The 16,583-nt window shown below is 36.8% G+C and overlaps 1 protein-coding gene across 5 annotated transcripts in view; it reads left to right on the forward strand.

Moving 5' to 3' along the window:
- ACVR1C (activin A receptor type 1C) overlaps window positions 1-15,008 on the forward strand; it is a 72,121-nt gene extending 57,113 nt beyond the window's left edge. For all 5 annotated transcript variants that reach the window (XM_081584821.1, XM_081584823.1, XM_081584822.1 and 2 more), the window contains 4 exons: window positions 577-733; window positions 2,575-2,699; window positions 4,771-4,901; window positions 14,835-15,008. In XM_081584821.1, coding sequence (XP_081440947.1) covers window positions 577-733; window positions 2,575-2,699; window positions 4,771-4,901; window positions 14,835-14,960 — 539 coding nt within the window. In that variant the 3' untranslated portion in view covers window positions 14,961-15,008. The remainder of the gene's footprint in view (window positions 1-576; window positions 734-2,574; window positions 2,700-4,770; window positions 4,902-14,834) is intronic.
- The last annotated feature ends 1,575 nt before the right edge of the window (window positions 15,009-16,583 follow it).

Consider the following 16,583-nt stretch of genomic DNA (forward strand, 5'->3'; position numbering starts at 1 on the left):
ACACCTGTTCGTCATTTAGTCTGACCCAGTATGTTGTTATTGGTTAAAGTGTGTAAAGAAAAGGTGACATCACCCAGATATGTCATTGGAAAAGAGCTTCAGGGACCCCCAGGGATGTTTGGGCCAAATCTGAGGACTTCTGGTCTAGGATAATAAAGGTTTGAAACTTGTTTTTTTAGAAGAATATTTGCTATGTTCTTACATGGATGTAACAATGCTAATACTTTTCCTACTTATTCAACAAATATTTATTAGTGGTTACTAAATGTCACCTAGTATTCTAAGCAAGGAGGGATGGTGATGAGTAAGACACAACCACTGTCTTATGTAGCCTACAGTCTACTTGGGAATGACAATGCCTATAAATAAATAAGATAATTCAGATAGCGATAAAAGCTATGAACAAGGCAAAATGGGGGTAGTCTGATGGAGGGTGAATTGGGATGTGGATTAGGGGTCAAGGAAGACCTTTTTTAGAAGGTAACATCTGAGCCAACTCTTTCAAAATGAATCCTTTTGGAGAGATTCAATCTTCAGTAATGGAAAAAGTGAATATATTTATCTTATGTTTCATAGGTAAACCTGCTATTGCTCATCGAGATATAAAATCAAAGAATATCTTAGTGAAAAAATGTGAAACTTGTGCCATAGCAGACTTAGGGTTGGCTGTGAAGCATGATTCAATACTGAATACTATTGACATACCTCAGAACCCTAAAGTAGGAACCAAAAGGTAAGATAACATACTTTGGCAGCATATGTTGTTGTTTATTTGCTAAGTCATGTTCGATTCTTTGAGACCCCATGCACTGTAGCCCACCAGGCTCCTTTGTCCATGGCATTTTCCAGGCAAGAATACTGGAATAGATTGCCATTTCCTACTCCAAAGACTTATTATGACTGCCCCATAAACATGAATGCCTGGGATATGTGTTTAGAGAGGAGGGCAGCATATCCAACATTATTAGGCCCAAGAAAGCAAGAATTCTTCTCTGGTTCACTGAGAAATCAGTGGCACAATGGTTATAAAGCAAGGAGAGTTGGCATTTAATCATACAGAAAGTAGATATTTGGGTGGGGAATCAGTGGAGAGGAATGATGGAATTGATGGTGATATATTACTTTTAGTGTGCCACATCTGAGAATATATTTTCTTACAGAGAGGAGAAAAAAAAAAATCAGCAATGTATAGCTCTTCCAAAGCCCCTATATGTCATAAATAATCTGAAATTCAAGGCTAGTTGTGTATATTCAGACTCTAAACAATAGATATAGAATCAATATACAGATAAGTAAGGGACTCTTACAATGAATACATATATGTGCTATTATATTCTCTCAATACTTAAAAATATTATATAATATATAGTTATACTTATCCTATGGTTGTACTTATCCTTAAGTCTCCCAAGTTGATGTCTATTAAGATACCATGAGTTTGGACACAGTTCCCACTTTCAAGGAACAGAATCTCTGAAAGTTAAGAACAAACATGATATAAATAGAGCATACCACACATATGTCAAGACAGGCCCATTAGTAATGGGATTTCTGGTGTTTTCCTATTATAGCCAGACTGTAGCCATATGGCCAGCATACTTCCATTTTCTTTCATTTGAATTTAAGGATCTGTGCTATTGGCATAATTCCAGGTTTATTGACCTTGAAATCAGAAACAACCAAAACACTTTCCTGGAGTTGTTAAAGGCCCTTGAGAGTAGAGAATTTCTAAGCAGGTATAGTTAGTGTCCAAGCCATATTTGAGATTCCAGGCTGAGTCCTTCACTTGGTTTCCTGGGAGACTTTAATGGGCCCCAGAAACACTTCAGGATGGTTTATTCAGACTGGGCAAGCCCTAAGGGATCTCTTCTCTTTTCCCTTTAAAAAGCAAGCTTTAACCTGTACTTCAGGAAAGCCTTGGATACTGGGTTTCTTCAGAGAATCTAAAACTTAAAAGATTGGTAAGAGTGTTGCATCCTCACGTCACTATTCTGAGAAATCCTCAAAATCTCCCTAGGACAGCTAGGCTCAGTCAGGTCCCATGGATTGTAGTATTTGATTTAATTCTATTCAAACAGCCTGAATTATCTTGGTGCCAATGTGTAATATGACTATATGCTTCGAAGCCAGTGTATTCAGTTGGCAAAAAAGTTCATTGGCCAAGCTAATAAAATAAAATTGTTTATTCAGAGCAGATATTTGTGGAATAATTCTGAGCACTGTGTACCAGGCCCACCATGATGAATAAAATATACTCCTTGCCCTCAAAGAGATTTCTTGGCTACAAACTGTTGTTGAACTTGAGTTCCACCTTTTCTCTTGGGTGCTTTCCAAGTATTTGGCTCCTGATCCACATGCTTTAACACTAGGATGACCTCTAGTTCTATTTTTAAAGTTTTAAAAATTATCTTTTGATAACTGTATAATTTAATTTTATTCTATTATAGTGGCTCAGATCAACCTGTAAATTTGATGTAAACTGCCTTAACTCATATATCAGGATTAATTAAGATTGTGTTTTACCAGACTGCTATAAAATCATAGACGGAATCTGAAATATGCATGTTTTTGAAGGTATATGGCCCCTGAAATGCTTGATGATACAATAAATGTGAATATCTTTGAGTCCTTCAAACGAGCTGACATCTATTCTGTTGGTCTGGTTTACTGGGAAATAGCCCGGAGGTGTTCAGTTGGAGGTAAGATTTTGGAAATACTCTTTGTGTCTCCCTTTACTTGGTGCTTGAATTCAATGCACTGTATCAAATTATTTCTAAATATTTAAAAAATTACCTTTTGGTGATATCTTTCCAATGGTAAAAATGGAGCATCTTGAACAGAATGGAGATTTTAAGTTGTGATTACTGTTTAGTTCTCCTGATAATTCTGGTTTCCATAATAATATGTTGCAAAGCCCTTGAATTTTTTTTTATTTGAGCTGTTTTCCTATTTTATATCAGAAATGAAACCCAAAGAAGCTAAATGCCTTGCCAAGACTACAGGATTTAAATTGAGGTGTTCTGGTTCTCAGGTTTTTCTTGTTCTTTTCTTTCTGGTGATGATGAATATGTGAGAATTAAAGTGGAGGGCAGAGGTGAACAAAGACTAACTTCCTGATTCTGCTCCTAGCAGTTTAGAGATTAATGAGAGGAAGAATTTGGGAGGATGAAACCCTGTAAACACAGGCTGATGAAATTGTTGCATCAGTGGAGAAAAGTTAAAGTAGACAATGATTTAGAGTTTTCAATTTCAAATGAGACAGAGTTAGGCCTAAGCTTTGGTTTAGCAACTTCCTGAATATCTGACTATAGAAGAGGTATGTGGTCTCACTTTCCTCATCTGTAAAATGAAGATAATAAAACCGACCTCTTGGGCTTTAAGGATTTAATGGCCAAATTCAATTAACTCATGTAAAGCTTTTAGTACAGAGCCTACTCTGTAAACAATAACTGTCAAGATTAAACTGCTGTCAATTATTGCATTTTGTATTGATGTCATTTTGCTTTACATCAATCTTATTTTTTAAAAAATGAAAACCTTACAAGGTTAAAATTATATTTGAATGAGAAAACACGATTTTCCCCTTTTATTCCTAGGTTAGATAGTAAAATAGTCAGGAAGATGAAACTATTTATAGAAGCAATAGAGTGGTGTAGAAACAGAACATGGACACTGGAATCCCCAAACTTGGGACTGAGTTCCAGATCTGCCACTCAGTAGTGACATAACCTTGAGCAAATTCACCACACTTTGTGCCTCAGTTTCCTGATTCTGTGAACATGGAATAATCTGGTATTTTCTTTAGTCACTGGTTTTGAGGAATAATTAGTTAAAACATGTAAAGGGCTTAGAAAGATACTCAGTAAATAGCAAGATTCAAACATATTTGTTATTATTTTTTCAAATTTCATACTGATATTTGCCTAGATTTGCTTTTAGATTTTTATCCTTAAATTTTCTTCCATAGTTGAAATACTAATTTAGTAACATGATTTGAATTTCACTTTCTAAATTATGGCACTTCTTAGATACTTAAATTAAAAAAAAACACCTATAGTTAATTTGACTGATTTTGTAAGAAAATTCTTAAATTCAAGTATCATTTTGATAATTAAGATCATCTTAAAATACTTTTGGCCGTTTCTCTGAAACATTCTCAGATGTAGTACTTCTAAAATCTAAATGTAAAAAACTCAGCTTTTGAAAGGTTACCTAACAGTTTTCAAAAAGAAGAAAGCCATTTTGTTTTGAAAAGGATAAACATACTTTATTCATGGAGAAATATACATCATTCACAGATCAATGAGGCTGTGCTGTAAATTTTGCAGTTAGGTATTACTTTTGAATTGCTCGATGGCATTTTATGGAAATCCAAATTTATGTAATTTTATAATGTAAAATTACATTTTTATAGTTATTAGAAGTTCTCTAAATGTAATAATATTTTTATATTAAATTAAGTATAATATATAATTATGTAAAACAGTATATTTTACACAATAATTATATTTACTTTTCTTTTATATCATATAAAGCAGTATCAAAATTATATAAATTTTCATAATAAAAATTTTATAAACATATAACTACTCAACTGAGAGCTTTCATCTTGTGGGTTTGGTATTACAGTGATACATAATTTGAGTAAGCCTGATTTTCCAGTTTTCCAGCATGTCACTTGTGCCTAGAAAACTTAATTGGTATTATTTTCAAATAAACATCTTTGTTTATTATTCACACCATGAAATTTATTATGCAAATTTTTTATAGGAATTGTTGAGGAGTACCAGTTGCCTTATTATGACATGGTGCCTTCAGATCCCTCAGTAGAAGAAATGAGGAAGGTTGTTTGTGACCAGAAGTTCCGACCAAGTATTCCAAACCAGTGGCAAAGCTGTGAAGTAAGGCTATGTTCTTATATATATATTTCCCATTATAAGTTTGAGGCAAGTATCAGAGAGGATTTTCAGACACCATGTAGTTCCTTTCTCTTAATCTAGGCCTCCAATTCATTTCACGTATGTGGGTATAAGTCTTTGTATAAGCTTCAGAAGGATTTTATTTAACTGTTGGTATCATAATGCTAAATTATATGACAGAAACTACCTTGACATACCAGTGACTTTACATAAGACTTTATTTCTTGCTATGCCAAGTCCCTTACAGGTTAGGCAACTTTCATCAGCATCTGTGCTATATTTGGTGATTCAGTAATCCGGGTGACTTTGACTTGGGATGCTGCTATTTCAACACATAGTTCCAGAGGTATAAATCAGGGGAAGGGAGAAGCTAGAGGGTCAGACACCAGCTTTGCCTCAAGTGACACACAGCACTTCCACTCATGGTTCATAGACCAGAACCAGTTACACAGTCCCATCTAACTGGAAGGGGGCTGGGGATGTCAGAAACACAGGCATATTCAGAGGGTAGTCAATGTTTGTGCTACACGATTATTACAATTTTAGTCATCCTTATATTCAACAAATTATTCTTAATCTGTAACTTATGGTTTTCTTTCATCAGAAAACTTCCCCATGGCAGGGATCATTGTTGTTTATCTCCTTATCCTGAACCACACATGTAGTAACCATCACAGAACAGACATATTACAATGCTTGTTTTGCCTATGTGAAGAGAAAGACTTGTCTAACTCCCACAGGAAGTAGAAGGGAAGGTAGGGGAAAGACTATAAATCATCTAACAAATTCCAAAACTCTTTTAATGCTTTAATCTCCCATCCTAATTACGACTATTTATCTTCTGCCATGTTTAAGTGTAATGTTGAGGTCTTTTTTTAGGTGACATCTTTTAGTTTTGGCTTTGTCATATGTCATGTCTTAAACAGTTATTTTTTCCCTCATTTTTCCTCTCCTTCATGTTTCACTCAACTGATTTTCTGTTATAGCAAGATTTATGTCCTGGTATTTCTATTTTGTTTAGAACAAAGTATTCTAATAAAGGTAAAGTATTCTATATAGGTAAAATATACTTATTTTAGAAGCAGAATTTGAGGCATTTATAACAAAATTGAAATTAAATTAAAACTTTTTCTAACATTAACCATTTCATGCATAAATGAAAGAATATTAACATATATATATAAATGTAAAGGATAATATTAGAATTCTACATTTAAAAAATAGAACACTTCTAATACCTTTGAACATTCTTCACCACTCTGAGAGGCTGCTATTGTAACTAATCATTTTATTATTGCTTTTCTTTTCTTTAAAATTTAGCTATATATTTATGGCTAACTTGTTTAATTTGTGAAATGTATTATTGATACTACAGATATTCTTCTTAGTTTTTTTTGTTTTTTTACTTTACCTTATATAGTACAGCTATTATTGGTTTATTTTCATATCTGTAGAGTATTCTATTGTATGGATATAGCACAATTTCTTTTTTTCATTCTGCTGTTGATTGTCATATGTGTGATTTTTAGCTTCTTTTAGAACAATACTGCTCTGTGTGTATATATCTGTATAAATTATTTCTTTAGGGTATAAAATTGTAGATTCTTTTGGAGTGTCCACAAGATGATCATTACCTCCAAATAATGAGAGTTCTAGAACCAATCCTTACAGTTTTGTTATTGCAGTTTCTAGGTTTTCCATTATAATGTTGCCTGAAAGGGACGATAGTTTTGCTCCTTAAAACCTTGCATGTCTCACCTTTGAATGTCATATTTGCTGTAGGCTTTGTTCATAAAAACTGACTTTGGTTTGATAAAAGCTTTCTTCTTATCTCTGAGATGATATGTCATTTCTGCTTTAGTGTCTTATTGTGATAGATTGCATTTATGGATTTTCCACTGTTAAACCAATCATGCATTCCTAGAATAGGCCTAACAATGTCATTTTTATACAATGAATTTTCTACATTTTATGCAATGAATTTCTTCATTTTTGCCCAATATTTTAGTTCTCTTTTGTTTTGTATTAATCCCACATATTAGATATTCGTGAGATTTTTATACCATCATTGTTTTTTTCTGGAATTATGAACATGTTTATCATTTTCTTTCTTCAACATTCCTTCTTGGCTCTCAGAGCTTCATTTTAAGGTAATTTTCTGATTTCTTCATGTGAATCTTTTAAATGTATTTTATTTGAATTGCTTTTTAGTGAGGATCTAAAAGTTGTAAGTTCTTTCAGTGTTTGGGTGTCTGAAAACATCTTTATTTTGTCCTCAATTCTGAACAAATAGTTTATCTAGGCATTAGAATTTAGGTTTGTGGTTATTTTCTCTAAGTACTTTAAAGATGTTATTCCACTGGCTTCTGACTTCCATTATTGTTGTTGAGAAGTCAGCTAATTTTAGATTATTTTTAGTTAATTTATCTTTTCTTCCAGACCTCTTTAAAAACTTCTTTATGTCTTTTGCATTCTGAGTTTCTCTATGATGTATTTGGTATGGATATCTCTCGATTAATTTTGTCTGGATGTTTTGAACTTTCTGATTCTTAAGATTTGTGACTTTCCTCAGTTGTGGAAAATTCTGAGCCATTATCTCTTCAAATAGTTCATCTTTTCATTTTTTTTACTGCCCATTTTTAGAGAACTCATCGTATGCATGTTAGACCTTTCATTATGCTTTGCTTGCCTCTTATTCTTTCCTATATTTCATATTCCTGTATTTATGAATAATCTCTCATATTTATCTTCCAGTTCACCAATTCTATATTTACATGTGTCTAATCTGCCATTTGGGATTCCCAGTAGTGAAGTGAAGAATCCACCTGCCAAAGAGGGAGCTGCAAGAGACGCGAATTCTACCATCCCTGGGTTGGGAAGATCGCCTGGAGGAAGGCATGGCAACCCACTCCAGTATTCTTGGCTGGAGAATCCCATGCATAGAGGAGCCTGGTGGGCTACAGTCCATATGGTCACAAAGAGTCAGATACAAATGAAGCGACTTAGCACAGCATAGCACAATCTGTTATTTAACTCATCCATTTAGGTTTTTATTATAATGGTTATATTTTTCATGTCAAGTTTTACTGACATGAAAAGTACTTTTTCTTTTATAAATACACTTTTTTATACTAATGTTTAGACTTTCCCCTTTGCTTTTTACGTATTTTACATTTTCTATCATTTAACTCTAATATCTAATGTTTGATAGGTTTGATTTTCCTATTATTTGTTTTAACTGGCTCTTGTTAAAAATGATTTATTACCTCATCTGCTTGTGAATTTTCATTATGAACTCAGGTTTACTGCAACATCATAAGGCTAAGGTTTGATTTTTTTTTCTTTACCAAGAGTCAAGAATTAGACAATTTTCTTTACAAAGTTCCAAGACCAATTCATCCTTACAGTCTAGGCTTTGTAAACATCTTCATCTGACCCTTTTTGTGTGCTTTGGACTATGTTTCCTGTCTTTCACATGTAGTCTGTCAATTCTGAAGTTCTAGACTGTGAGTTCCAAAGATGCCACCAGAGCAGCTCCTTGCTACAGTGATTTCTTTTACCACTCTAGATTCATGCCTTCTCATTGTTTTCCCCTCTGAGTATTTATCTTATTTATTTACCAGTTCACTTATACTGATTTTTATCATTATTTCATTGTGGTATAATTTACATATAATAAAATGCATAAATTTTAGTGTACAGCTTGATGACTTAAAAATTAAAAAGTATACGTGTATACATACCATCAAGATCAACACAGGGAATTTCCAGCCCATCCCATATCCGTGTTTGTCTTTCATGTCCTTTCTTAGAATATTTTGTAGGATAGTCATTCTGTCATATTCCCATAATTAATTTAATTAATTTTTAATTAAAGGAAAATGTATATCCTCTATAGGGTTAATATCTGTGTTTTTACAGAATTTTAAAAAATATCTTAATTTCACTGTTTAATTCAGTCACTCAGTTCGTCCGACTCTTTGCGACCCCGTGGACTGCAGCACACCAGGCCTCCCTGTCCATCACCAGCTCCCGGAGTTTACTCAAACTCATGTCCATTGAGTCGGTGGTGCTTTCCAATCATCTCATCCTCTGTTGTTCCCTACTCCTCCCACCTTCAGTCTTTCCCAGCATCAGGGTCTTTTCCAATGAGTTGGTTTTTCACATTTGGTGGCCAAAGTATTGGAGTTTCAACTTCAACATCAGTCCTTAAAATGAATATTCAAGATTGATCTCCTTTAGGATGGACTGGTGGGATCTCCTTGTAGTCCAAGGGACTCTCAAGAGTCTTCTCCAACACCACAGTTCAAAAGCATCAATTCTTCTGTGCTCAGCTTTCTTTATAGTCCAACTCACATCCATAAATGACCACTGGAGGAACCATAGCTTTGACTAGCTGGGCCTTTGTTGGCAAAGTAATGTCTCTGCTTTTTAATATGCTGTCTAGGTTGGTCATAACTTTTCTTCCAAGGAGCAAGTGTCTTCTAATTTCATGGCTACAGTCACCATATGCAGTGATTTTGGAGCCCCCCAAAATAAAGTCTGTCACTGTTTCCATTGTTTCCCTATCAATTTGCCATGAAATGATAGGACCAGATGCCATGATCTTAGTTTTCTGAATGTTGAGTTTTAAGCCAACTTTTTCACTCTCTTCTTTCACTTTCATCAAGAGGCTCTTTAGTTCTTCTTCACTTTCTGCCACAAGGGTGGTGTCATCTGCATATCTGAGGTTATTGATATTTTCCCTGGCAATCTTGATTCCAGCTTGTGCTTCATCCAGCCCAGAGTTTCTCATGATGTACTCTGCATATAAGTTAAATAAACAGGGTGATAATATACAGCCTTGACGTACTCCTTTTCTTATTTGGAACCAGTCTGTTGTTCCATGTCCTTTTCTAACTGTTACATACAGATTTCTGTATACAGATTCTGAATACCATACCACCTGGCCTGCATACAGATTTCTCAGGAGGCAGGTCAGGTGGTCTGGTATTCCCATCTCTTGAGGAATTTTCTGCAGTTTGTTGTGATCCACATAGTCAAGGCTTTGGCATAGTCAATTAAGCACAAGTAGATGTTTTTCTGCAACTGTCTTGCTTTTTCGATGATCCAGCGGATGCTGGCAATTTGATCTCTGGTTCCTCTGCCTTTTCTAAATCCAACTTGAACATCTGAAAGTTCACGGTTAACATACTGTTGAAGCCTGGCTTGGAGAATTTTGAGCATTACTTTGCTAGCATGTGAGATGAGTACAATTGTGCGGTTGTTTGAGCATTCTTTGACATTGCCTTTCTTTGGGACTGGAATGAAAACTGACCTTTTCCAGTCCTGTGGCCACTGCTGAGTTTTCCAAAGTTGCTGGCATATTGAATGCAGCACTTTTACAGCATCATCCTTTAAGATTTGAAATAGCTCAACTGGAATTCCATCACCTCCACTAGCTTTGTTCGTAGTGATGCTTTCTAAGACCCACTTGACTTCTCATTCCAAGATGTCTGGCTCTAGGTGTGTGATCTCACCATTGTTATCTGGGTTGTTAAGTTCTTTTTTGTAAAGTTTATCTGTGTATTCTTGCCACTTCTTCTTAATGTCTTCTGCTTCTGTTAGATCCATACAATTTCTGTCCTTTTTTGTACCCACCTTTGCATGAAATGTTCTGTTGGTATCTCTAATTCACTTGAAGAGATCTCTAGTCTTTCCCATTCTATTGTTTTCCTCTATTTCTTTGCATTGATCACTGAGGAAGGCTTTCTTATCTCTCCTTGCTGTTCTTTGGAACTCTGCATTCAAATGTGTATATCTTCCCTTTTCTCCTTTGCCTTTTACTTCTTTTTACAGCTATTTGTAAGGTCTCCTCAGACAACCATTTTGCCTTTTTGCATTTCTTTTTCTTGGGGATGGGTCTTGATCCCTGCCTCCTGTACAATGTCAGAACCTCTGGCTGTAGTTCTTCAGGCACTCTATCAGATCTAATCTCTTGAATCTCTTTGTCACTTCCACTGTATAATCATAAGGGATTTGATTTAGGTCATACCTGAATGGCCTAATGGTTTTCCCTACTTTCTTCATTTTAAGTCTGAATTTTGCAATAAGGGGTTCATGATCTAAGCCACAGTCAGCTCCCGGTCTTGTTTTTTGCTGACTGTAGACAGCTTCTCCATCTTCGGCTGCAAAGAATATAATCAATCTGATTTCGGTATTAAACATCTGGTGATGTCCATGTGTAGAATCTTCTCTTGTATTGCTGGAAGAGGGTGTTTGCTATGACCAGTGCGTTCTCTTGGCAAAACTCTGTTAGCCTTTGCCCTGCTTCATTCTGTACTCCAAAGCCAAATTTGACTGTTACTCCAGTTATCTCTTGACTTCCTACTTTTGCATTCCAGTCCCCTATAATGAAAAGTATATGTTTTTGGGTGTTAGTTCTAGAAGGTCTTGTAGGTCTTCCTAGAACTGTTCTACTTCAGTTTCTTCAGCATTACTGGTCGGGGCCTAGATTTGGATTACTGTGATATTGAATAGCTCACCTTGGAAACAAACAGAGATCATTCTGTCATTTTTGAGATTGCATCCAAGTACTGCCTTTTGGACTCTTTCGTTGACCATGATGGCTACTCCATTTCTTCTAAGGGATTCCTGCCCACAGTAGTAGATATAATGGTCAACTGAGTTAAATTCACCCACTCCAGGCCATTTTAGTTCGCTGATTCCTAAAATGTTGATCTTCACTCTTGCCATCTCCTGCTTGACCACTTCCAACTTCCTTGATTCATGGACCTAACATTCCAGGTTCCTGTGCAATATTGCTCTTTACAGCACCGGACTTTACTTCCATCACTAGTCACATCCACAAATGGGTGTTATTTTTGCTTTGCCTCCATCTCTTCACTCTTTCTGGAGTTTTTTCTCCACTGATTTCCAGTAGCATTTTGGGCACCTACTTACCGGGGGAGTTCATCTTTCAGTGTCCTATCTTTTTGCCTTTTCATACTGTTCATGGGATTCCCAAAGCAAGAATACTGAAGTGGTTTCCATCCCCTTCTCCAGTGGACCACGTTTTGTCAGAACTCTCCACCATGAGCTGTCCATCTTGGGTGGCCCTACATGGCATGGCTGATAGCTTCATTGAGTTAGACAAGGGTGTGGTCCTTGTGATCAGATTGGTTAGTTTTCTGTGACTGTGGTTTTCAGTCTGTCTGCCCTCTGATGGAGAAGGATAAGAGGCTTATGGAATTTTCCTGATGGGAGAGACTGAATGAGGGGGGAACTGGGTCTTGTTCTGATGGGCAGTGCCATGCTCAGTAAATCTTTAATCCAATTTTCTGTTGATGGGTGGGGCTGTCAGGTCATGGTGTTAATTTCACTACAAAGGTTTTAAAGAGAGCTTATATGCTCTGAGGATGAGATGGTTGGATGGCATCACCGACTCGATGGACATGGGTTTGGGTAAACTCCGGGAGTCGGTGATGGACAGGGAGGCCTGGCGTGCTGTGATTCATGGGGTTGCAAAGAGTCAGACATGACTGAGTGACTGAACTGAACTGAACTGAACTGATATGCCCTGAAAGCCCAAGGGTATAAATTGTTAGCTATTTTATATATAACATATATAATGTCTTAATTGAAAGCATATTATTTTTATGCAACTTGAAGGAAGAGGAAATTTTTCATAAAATGCATACATAAAATGCATGAAAATATTAACTAATTGCATTTCAATGATTATTGATATTCTCAAGAAGATAAAGGTATTCAATTGATTTCACTTACTCTAAAAGGATGTAGTATAAGGTGACCATATTCTCTTTCCTATAATTATGTTTAACATAGTACGTGGAAGCCAAATAAACAACTAATCTCTACAGAAAAGATTAAACAAATGAAACTGATCTTCATTTCACTTTATGCTAATCAAACATGCCCTTAAATATAGTAGTGTAATTCCATAAACCAAAATGCCATTGAGCAAATGCTCCCTATCATCTCCTATAGCTACCTTCAAGGTCCACAAATGATAGCTGCAAACCATCTAGCAAGCAATGTGCTATGCACTCTGCCTGAGTGTAAAGCAGACCTCCTGGCTGCTTTATGAGAGGAGATACCCTGGTCTTTTTCTGAGAGAAGTCACACTCTTTATGTCACAGGGAAGACACTGTGGGCACTGTTTGAGGGGAGATGACAGGTCTCTATCTGAGGGGAGATGCCCTGGTCTCTGTCATAGGGGAGATCCCCAGGTCTCTTTCTGAAAAGAGGCCCTCCCTCTGTCTAGGGGAGAGCCCCAGTCTTTATATGATAGAAGTCTCCCTGGTGTCTGTCTGAGGGGAGTCACTCTAGTCCCTTTCTGAGAGGAGACACTCTGGTCCCTTTCTGAGAAGAGACACCCTGAACACTGGCTGAAGGGGGCACTCAGGTCTCTGGCTGAGGGGAAGCATCCTGAACTTTTTCTGAAAGAAATTGTCCTGGTCATTCTCTGTCTGGGATGCCATGGTCCTTATCTAGGGGGAGATGCTCTGGTCTTTGTTTGAAGGGAAAGCCCTGTTTGTGAGAGAAGTTGCTGGGGCCCCTTTCTGAGGGGCGATGCCCCAGTCCTTGTCTGACGGGAGACACTCTGGTCCCTTTCTGAGAAGGGACACACGGGTCTCTGTCTGAGGGGAGAAACCTTTTACTTGGAGGGGAAATTCCCTGGTCTTTTTGTGAGTTACCTTGATCTCTTTCAGTCAGGAGATGCTCTGGTTCCTCTGAGAGGAGATTCTCATCTCTGTTCAAGGTCAGATGCCCTGGTTCCTTTCAGAGGGGAGACATCCTGCTCTCTGTTTGAGGGGAGCTGCCTTTGTCCTTGTCTGAGAGGAGACTCCCTGGTCCGTGAGAATGAACACCTTGCTCTCTGTATGGGAAAATGCTCTGGTGCCTTTCTGAGGAGAGACACCCTGGTCTTTTTCTGAGAAAGGTTGTCCTGGTCTCTGCCTGAGAGGAGAAGCCATGGTCCTTGTCTGAGGGAAGACACTTTGGTCTCTGTGTGAAGGTAGAGCTCTGGTCTTTTTCTAAGAGGAATCCCTTTGGTCTCTGTCGAGAGGAGAAGCTCTGATCTTTTTATGAGAGGAAGACCCTGGTCTCTGTCTCTGAGGAAATGCTCTAGTTTCTGCTTTTTTTTTTTTTTTTTTCCATATTTATTTATTTATTATCGTCAGCACTGGGTCTTCATTGCTGTGCTTGGGCTTTCTCTAGTTGCCATGAGCAGTGGCTAATCTTCTTTGCAGTATGTGGGCTTCTCATTGTGGTGACGTCTTCTCTTGTTGCAGAGCACCAGCTCTAGGCACTCTGGCTTCAGTATTTGCAGCTTGAAGGCTCTAGAGTGCAGGCTCAGTAGTTGTGGTGCACAGGCTTAGTTCCTCCAGCATCTGGGATCTTCCCGGACCAAGGATCGAACCCATGTCCCCTGCATTAGCAGGCAGATTCTTAACCACTAGACCAGCAGGGAAGCCCTGGTTCTTTTCTGAGGGGAGACACTCTGATGCCTTTCTGAAGGGAGTTGCCCTAGTCTTTTTTCTGAAAGAAATCACCCTGGTTTCTGTCTAAGAGGAGATGCTCTAGTATTTTTCTAAGGAGAGGTGCCTTGATCCTTGTTTGAGAGGAGACTGGTCCTCTCTTCTGGTTACCACGTGATCCTTGTCTCAGAGGAGACTCTGATCTCTGAGTGGAGACAACCCAGTCTGTGTTTGAACGGAGACACCCTGGTGTCTGTCTGAGGGGAGACACCCTGGACAGGATTTTTGAGGTGATTTGACCCTGATCTCCTTCTCCTATTGATTTAAATTTACAATTTCTATATCAGAGCTTAACATCAATTCTTGTGTTTGTGATTTTTCTTCTTTTGTACTGTGTTTTGCGCTAAAGATTTTGATGTTTTTTTCTCTTAAGGCACTCCGAGTCATGGGGAGAATAATGCGCGAGTGTTGGTATGCCAACGGGGCAGCACGACTAACTGCTCTTCGGATTAAGAAGACTATATCTCAACTTTGTGTCAAAGACGACTGGAAAGCCTGATGATGAAAATCATGTTAAAAAGAAATAATCTCACAGCTTTCGTTCTCATTTTCCCTTTTTATGTGAATTTTTTGCCTTTGTTTTGTCCTTGTTTTTGTTCTACCTCAAAGATAATGCAGTGCAGTATTTAAGTGCCCAAAGGCACCATGAAAAAATAACTAACATCAAGTGTGGGCTGGAGTTGATGTCATCTGCTCCCCATGTTGTCTTTAATTTTATTTTGAAAAGCAACACATCAGCTCATCTTTTTATTTAAGGAACATATGACAAAAGTGTAAAATAAGCTATATAAAGTAATAAAAGTTATTAAGGTTTTATTTTACTTGAATCAGGAGCACATGAATGAATAGAAAACAATTATAAAAGCCCATTTTTCCCCCCCAAGATGAAAACTTTCATTAAAAATGTGAACTGGAACATATTATATCTAAAGAAAACTTTAGATTATATAATCTATGTCTTTCTCTATTTTTTTAAAAAAATGAATAGGACCTTTTAAAAATTAAACAGTGCTCTGAAGTTTAGGATACAAAATATGTAAAAGTAGAACTGCTTGATTGGAAGATGGAAGTGAGATCAGATCACTTAGTTTCTCCTTCTCTGTCCTCCTACTCATCATAATGCACAACCACAGCAGCCCCTGAGACAAACAGTTTGAAAGTCACTAAGATTGTTACTTTCTCTTATTTTCACATGAGATACCTGACATTTTGAATCATTGAGAAATGTCCCAAAGTGACGCAGCTAGTGATAGAGCCGGCGTTAGGTCCAAATCTTATGATAACCCACATGGTAGGTTTAGCTAGCTTCCTACTTTCCCTTTAATTCCTATAGTATTTCTTCTCCCTGTGGAGAAACAACATCTTTCATGATGATATTTGTGGTTTAGTCAAACAGAAGGCAAATTATTTTGCAGAATCCTAATGGACCTGGATGAACTCTCAGGACAATATCCACTGACATTTTCCTCATGGAAATTCCATAGTCAACCTATTTATTAAATAGTTTTAATGTTTTCTGAATACTTCCAGAGATTAATCAGTCATAAAAATCCATTGTCAGAGATGTTTTTAAGGCATTTCAGAGGTCCCTCCTACCTTTGTACATATACATTTAGAAAGAGGACAAGAGAGGAAGAGGTTACTAGGAGATATTTTGAGGAAAAATTAAGAAAACTCTTAAATGAAGTGTAATAACCAAAGCCAACTAAGGATTATCAGTAACTGTAAAGGATATTCTCTTGTCCTTTCAAAATGAACAATGAGTGTGGAAGAATGCTCATGATAATTTTGCTTCTACTTCCTGTAGAGACAGAAGTGAAACATTCTGAATAATACATGAAACATTAAATATTTTTTTTCAAATCTATAATTCTGCTTTGGCAAAGGAAGATTTAACATGGTGCAATGTTAAATCTTCTAAAACGTTCAGAATGTTTTTATTCTTCAAAACATTGTTTCCTAAACTCTGTTCCTTAGAATGCTCTTCTGAGATGATCAAAGACCAAAAGTATTCTTTGATAGATCTTAGAAAGTGATACTACATATTAGCATATTATGTGCTTTGTGGAGTCTAGCAGTAAAAAATGTTACTTGAATTTCTTTAAACTGGATTTCCCAAATT

This window comes from Giraffa tippelskirchi, chromosome 3, assembly GCF_054371585.1.
Source record: "Giraffa tippelskirchi isolate mGirTip1 chromosome 3, T2T-mGirTip1v1.2.pri, whole genome shotgun sequence".
Lineage (NCBI taxonomy): Eukaryota > Metazoa > Chordata > Mammalia > Artiodactyla > Giraffidae > Giraffa > Giraffa tippelskirchi.